This window comes from Echinops telfairi, unplaced genomic scaffold, assembly GCF_000313985.2.
Source record: "Echinops telfairi isolate 266 unplaced genomic scaffold, ASM31398v2 ScPeMD7_11;HRSCAF=52, whole genome shotgun sequence".
NCBI classification, from domain to species: Eukaryota; Metazoa; Chordata; class Mammalia; order Afrosoricida; family Tenrecidae; genus Echinops; species Echinops telfairi.
In genome coordinates this window covers 10268006-10275184 of record NW_022103908.1, presented here as the reverse complement: position 1 = coordinate 10275184, position 7179 = coordinate 10268006, and the positions used below count along the sequence as shown (strand labels likewise).

Here is a 7179-nt window from a genome sequence, read left to right as displayed (position 1 = left end):
GGAACGGAAAAAGTGGTTGGTATAAAATATGAAAAATCATCATAATTTATCAAGGGGTCATAATGGTGGGAGGGGGTCAGGGAGGAAATAAAAAGGAGCTGATACCAAGAGCTCAAGTAGAAAGTAAATGTTTCAAAAAGAATGATGGCAACCTATGTACAAATATGTTGGAGACAATTGATGTGGCTTGTTCTAAGAGCTCTAAGAGCCCCCGATAAAGTCGGGGGAAATATCGTGTCTGTTTCAGATTGCTGTTGCTACTGCGGTTGAGTGCACTGGAGGGGTCCTGACTCACAGCAGCTCTGTGCACGGCCTGACGACCATGGGAGTGTTGCAGCCCCACACTGCCCCTCTTCTTTGCCCACAGTGACGTTCTTCCCCGGAGATTAGTCTCTCCTGACAACATGTCCACAGTACGTTGGACAAAGCTTTGCCATCCTTGACACTAAGGAGCATTTTGCCGGTACTTCCTCCAAAAGAGTACTTCCTCTTTAGGCAGTCATTGGTACTTTCAAAATTCTTCGCCAACAGCATAATTCAAACGTGTCCATTCTTCCTCTAGCTTCCTTATTGAGTGTCCCAACTTTCCCATGCATACAAGACTGCATACTATACTGACTGAGGTCAGGTATACCTTAGTCCTCAAAGTAAAATTGTGCCCCGAAAACCCCATATAGAGTTGCTATGAGTCAGACTTGACAGCAAGCAGCAATAAAGTAATGTCAAATTTCTGTATCAGCCGAACCAAATGCCCTGCCTTCCAGTCAATTCTGACTCAGCGTGACCCTTTGGGACAGGATTGAACAGTTTCTCTGGGTTTCTGAGACTTTACCTCTACAGGACTCAAGTTGGCTCATGGCTTTAAATTGCAGTTCTTAAGGTTAGCAGCCCAACCTGTAACCCACTCTACTACTACCAGGGCTCCTAAATATATGTGTCATCTTATGTTTCTCAAGGGTAAGTAGCTTTATTAGGAAGGAGCCTGGTGAAGGCATTGGGCTGCAAATCACAAGGGCTACAATTCAAACCTTCTAGCTGCTCTGTGGGAGAAAGTTGAGGCTGTCTGCTCTCTTGAAGGTTCACAGTTTTAGAAGCCCTAGATAGAATTGGGAGAACTATTGGGCTTCTACGCCCATTGAAATGCACAGTCTTAAAACCCACAGGGGCAATTCTACCCTGTCATATGGGTCAGCCTCAACTTAATGACAGTGAGTAAGAGAGTTAGAGTTGCTTTGTATGAGTCAGAATCAACTCAATGCCAGTGGCTTTGGTTTTGATTTAACTTTGATTTAAGACAGTAAGTTTGAACATTACTGTTCAAACACCTACGTGAGTGGAATTAAAATAAAAAACGGTGGATTGCTACTTGAATTATTTTTTTGTGCCCACGTTTTGAATAGTCATCTATCAGGAGTCAGAAGACATTTCTTTAAAAGGCAAGGTAGTATTTTCATTTTTGTGAGCCACATGTCACCTCACCTGCATACCTTTTGTTTGGGAGGTTGTTTTGTTTACCTTTCTGTTAAGACATCCAAACCCTTCATAGCAGGTAGTTCACGCAACAACTGTCCCCAGGCCACAGCTGGCATGGGCCTCCCAAATCAGTCCCACATGGGCTGCTCTGTGCTGATGAGTAGAGTCAGGAGCTTAGAGCCATCACTAGTGGAAAGCACTTTACTGATGAAAATATCTGAGAATGAATAGTATATGCTTGATGAGCATCAGAAATCGATGTTCTGTAATCATAATTACCGATGTTGAGGGTGTTGCTTAAACCATAAATACAGCTCATCATGCGTATAAAGGTAATGTTGCCTGATTATCTGGACTCATGTTGCTGCATTATTATGTATTGGTGGGATTTTCTTTCCTGTTGCATAAGGAAAATACCCAGATGATGTCTTTCATGAGACTTTATGTCCATAAAAGTCATAAATAAAGGTGAGAGGCCTCTATGGTAGCAGATCCAGACAGTATTCATTCAGAAAATGTTTATTGTGCCAAATACTATTTATGTGTGCCAAATACTGTTCTTTTAGGCAGTTAGGATATAAAACCTCCTACCTCTATGAAGCTTACATTCTTGGGTGAACAAACAACCAAAAATTATCTAAGAAGTGGACCGGGGGTAACTGCCACAGGGATCAAGAGAGCAGGTCGGAGCATGGAAGCGTGGGTAGGTCTGATATGCAAGCACGTGCTCAGCATTTCCGAGCTGCTGGGTTTTCTAACGTCCGTCTTCGTCTCACAGTATTGAAAAGGTAATCAGTGGGGACATGTCCAGGTGAAGGTAGATTCTGACACGGAAGCCGTTTGGGCTACTAACACAGAAGTGTTTAGGTCCCAGGATGTTAACGTTTCCCTAAGGTAGAATGCAAAATATATTGCTTCTCGGCCTTTGGGCTAAGATTAAGTATAGCAAAATATATAATAAAGTAAAACTTTTTTTTTAAACAGCCAAGTCCCAGTAACTAACACAGGAAAAAAAATAACAGTTTCCAGACTCGCTGCCATTTCTCAAAACATGCTTAAATCCCTCTTATGTTGTTATTACTGTTTTCTTTGTTTGGTGTCTGGCACGTTTTTGCAAAGAATGTACTTCTTCAAGCATCGTTCCAGGTAGTGTGCCAATAGTGCTCCTGCCCATGCGTGCCCCACAGCTTGATAATGGAAGCTGTGTCTCATACGGCAGTGATAAATACCACATAGAAAACAAGCTCAGAATACTGTGATGTTGGTATTTGTATTGGACGATATTTGAATTCAGAGACTGGAAGGAGAGAAGCATCAAACTGTCGGATTTGGGCGAGCGGTATAGGAGGAAGTAAGCTGCATAGTTAAGTAGTTCTACAAAGGTGCCTCACAGATACTTGCGTTTGGTTCCTGACCACCACCACGATAAAGTAAATATCACCATAAAGCGGGTTCCATGAATTATTTCAGTTTCCTGATGCCTATGAAAGTTATATTTATGCTACCTTATAAAAGCATATTAAGTTTATGCTAGCTTTATAAAAAGGCTTGAAAGGTAAGAATTGCCGCACTGTGACACGGGGACATGACGTCAGCACAAGTCCACAGTCGACTTGTTCAACCCCAGGTTGCCACAGACTTGCGATTTGTGAAACAAGGCTTCATCTGCCAAGTACACTGAAGTGAAGCACAGTTATGAGGTGCTCCGTGTGGGATGGAGCATCGTTGCATTCTGTTGTACCTACCTACGGCCAACACGAGCTGGAGCTAATGCAAAGGCAACTACACTTGGTGGGGTAAACTAGGATGCCACGATCAGAGGCACTGTTTTATACAGGGGTTCGACTGCCGTGTCCTGAGACACCCTTCCCACCCCGTCAGCTTTGTGGGGGTGTTGCGGTTGTTTAGTAGTCTGTCCTTCCTGGAACTTTTCAGGCCGAACTGAAATATCTCAGCAATAAACCAAGCAACATGCGGTCAACGCTGAGCAAGTTAAAAGGTCTAGAATGCTAGCAATTTGGACATAGTGATCCTTCAACCTGTGTGTTTCTGTGTCTATAAATATGTGTACAGATGAAGCAACTGAAAAGAAGTTTTGTCCTTCCTTGATAATCCTCTTTGAAAATAGGGTCAGTTTGGGTGCCCCTCCCCCCAGAAGAATTTACTTCAGAGGACAGCACTGAAGCTACAGCTCAGGGAGAGGGACATGTCTGATCAGAGCACACAGGAGCAAATGAAGGGGGAGGAAGAGAGAGTGGAGTACATCCTGGCCCACCAAGCCTTGAGGACAATATTCCCACTCAGAGCAGCCAATCCACAGAGAAGAGCATACGGCCTGCCCTACTATGAGACACGACATCCCTCACTGACCCATAGCCAGGGGACAACACTGAAGGCACATTGTGGGAATTGTGCCCAGTCTGACCCCATCACACCGAGGCAAAACACTAAAGGCGTAAAACAGAACAGCAAGCGGAACAGAGCAAGGAAGTCCCAAGGGAATACCCAAAATAGACTTTAGGGCCAGGGTGTGTCACCCCATCAGGCTCGACCGGAAAACACTCCTAAAGGCCAACAAACAGACCTTGAACTATTTACAGGCTTTCCTCTTTTTTGTCATTGGTTTGTTGTCGTTGTTTTGTTTTCTTTTGTTGCTTTGTTTTGTTCTGTCTTGTTTTTGTGCTTATCATTATCTCTGCAGGTCTATCTATCTAGCTGGATAAACAATCTGGAGAAGAAAACAAGGGGGCCAATGGTTCTGGGGGGACATGGGAGAGGGGCAGGCGGGGAAAAGGAAGTGGTGTTAACAAACCCAGGGCCAAGGGAACAACAAGTGATCCAAAATTGGTGGTGAGGAGCGTGTAGGAGGTCTGATAGGGCTTGCTCAAGGGTTAATGTAATTCAGAAGAATTACTGAAACCCAAAGGAAGGCTGAGCATGATAGTGGGACAAGAGGAAAGGAAAAGGAAATAGAGGAAAGAACTAGGAGGCAAAGGGCATTTATACAGGTCTAAATACAGACATGTACATATGTAAATTTATTTATATATGAGTATGGGGAGATCTATGTGCATATCTTTTATAGGTTTAGTATTAGGGTAGCAGATGGGCATTGGGCCTCCACACAACTACTCCCTCAATCCAAAGATACTTTGTTCTATTAAACTGGCATTCCATGATGCTCACCTTCCCAACAGGATCACTGAAGACAAAGCGGGTACATAAGCAAATGTGGTAAAGAAAGCTGATGGTGTCCAGCTACCAAAAGAGATAGCATCTGGGGTCTTAAAGGCTGGAAGATAAAAAGTGGTCATCTAGCTGAGAGGCAACAAAGCCCACATGGATGAAACACAACAGCCTGTGTGATCATGAGGTGTTGATGGGATCAGGTATCAGGCATCAAAGAACAAAAAATCATATCATTGTGAATAAGGGTGAGTGCAGAGTGGAGACCCAAAGCCTATCTGTAGGCAACTGGACATCCCCTTACAGAAGAGTTGTGGGGAGGAGACGAGCCAGTCAGGGTGCAGTGTACCACCGATGAAACATACAACTTTCCTCTAGTTCTTTAATGCTTCCTCCCCACCACTATCATGACCCCAATTCTACCTTACAAATCCGGCTAGACCAGAGGATGTACACTGGTACAGATAGGAACTGGAAACACAGGGAATCCAGGAGAGATGACCCCTCAGGACCAATGGTGAGAGTGGCAATATCGGGAGGGTGGAGGGAAGGTGGGTAGAAAGGGGGAACCGGTCACAAGGATCTACATATAACCCCTTCCCTGGGGATGGAGAACAGAAGAGTAGGTGAAGGGAGATGTCAGACAGTGTAAGATATGACAAAATAATAATAATTTATAAACTACTAAGGGGTCATGAGGGAGGAGGGGCAGGGAAAGGGGGGGAAATGAGGAGCTGATACCAGGGGCTCAAGTAGAAAGCAAATGTTTTGAGAATGATGATGGCAATGAATGTACAAGTGTGCTTGACACAACAGTTGTATGTATTGATTGTGATAAGAGTTGTATGAGCCCCCAATAGAATGATTTTAAAAATGATTTTTTTAAAAAGAAAGAAAATAGGGTCAGTTTATAACATTAACCTCTGTAGATTATGTTAAATACCAGCTTTGAGCCGTGCCTCATCACAGAAAAACACTGTGTTAGGCTGGGTTGTCTAGAGAAACAAAACCAATGATGGTTGGATGGATATATAGAGGGAGATTAGATTGACAGGAAAGAAGTGGGGCAGAAGAGAGGAAAGTTCCCAAAACCTCTCATAGAGAAAGGCCACACATTCCAGGAGGCACCACCAGGCTACCACTTGATTGACACTTTGGAATTCCCCCTACACAGTCCAAGTTGACATAAAATCTAACCACGTCAAACGCAGATGTATTTTCTTGTGTGTGCATAATAAATTTTTTTCTGTTAAAAGACAGAAACCTTTGCCCTTAAACATGTCTTTCTCAATTAGGAAAAGCACTTGGTTGCTGCAGCTTTACATAAAAAAACTTCAGTGTATGTACTTAGTTCTGTGACCTGTCTCTCTTATCCTACTTGTAATTTTTTTTTCTTTTTCACTTTTCCACAGACCAAAAAAGAAGCACCTGAGTGGTCTAAGAAAGTAAAGATGAAGACCTAGTATTTTCTATGTATTTAAAATATTTTGGTTTATTCTGGATATTCTTTTTCTGATGGGGGGGGGAGGAAGCTTACCTTAATCATGTACCCAATATTTTTCATGATTAATTTTGTTTATCTTAATTGACTATTAAATCAACATATTTTGGTATAATAATAAAAAAATTTAAATTCAAACGATAGTATATTTTCTATTTGGTTTTCTTTATTTTGATACAGAAGGAATAAAATATGCTGTACTTATGGCTTTAATTTTAGAGCTTTCCTGATAGCTCAGTACATTTCAAAGTGTGTATTGTTTAAGTATATTTAAGGTGACATAGTTACTTTTTAGACTATATAAAATCAAAGTCTAAAATGTCATAAAAAATGCTAAGCTAGTTTACATTTTAAAATAAGAATGATTGGTAAATGCCTTCACGAGAAGGCATGTTGGGTGAATAATAATGGTGTTCCAGGAGCCCCAGTGGTGTAGTGGGTTACACGTTGGTCTGCTAACCACGCACACGTAAGCAGTTTGAACCCAGCAGCCACTCAGCAGGACAAAGATGAGGCTTTCTACTCCTGCACAGGTTTGAAGCCTCAGAAACCTACAGGGTCACTGCGAGTTAGCATGGGCTCGATGACAGAGAGCAACGGTATTCAGAATCATAGCCTTGAATGTGGACTAATGTCCTGAGGACTCTCTTTTTTCTTATATTTCATATTATCGTTAACCAATAAAATTTGGTGGAAAGTCTGCCGTACCACTGGTCAACTCAAAATGTAGTGGGAAATCTGTTGTAAAATTGGTCAAAGTAATGCACATCCCGATACAGTATGGACAAAATTTCTTGTCATTAATTATGTTCTCTTTTACATTGAAGGCCTGTCATTTAAAAGAAGGAGGCAGGAGTGTGGGTGTGGGTATATTTTTTAGCCTGGCATGTACAAGGGTACATTAAAAAGCATTGCTAAGAGTCTGGCTAGACCAGAGGATGTACACTGGTACAGATAAGAACTGGAAACACAGGGAATCCAGGGCGGATGATCCCGTCAGGATCAGTGGTGTGAGTGGC

The 7179-nt window shown here is 42.4% G+C and overlaps 1 protein-coding gene across 2 annotated transcripts in view; it reads left to right on the top strand.

Annotated features, from left to right (window-relative positions):
* The window catches only part of PIBF1 (progesterone immunomodulatory binding factor 1), a 295171-nt gene extending 288836 nt beyond the window's left edge, over window positions 1-6335 (top strand). For both annotated transcript variants that reach the window (XM_045287163.1, XM_045287164.1), the window contains exon 18: window positions 6072-6335. In XM_045287163.1, the coding sequence (XP_045143098.1) occupies window positions 6072-6122 (51 nt within the window). In that variant the 3' untranslated portion in view covers window positions 6123-6335. The remainder of the gene's footprint in view (window positions 1-6071) is intronic.
* Window positions 6336-7179: the final 844 nt, after the last annotated feature.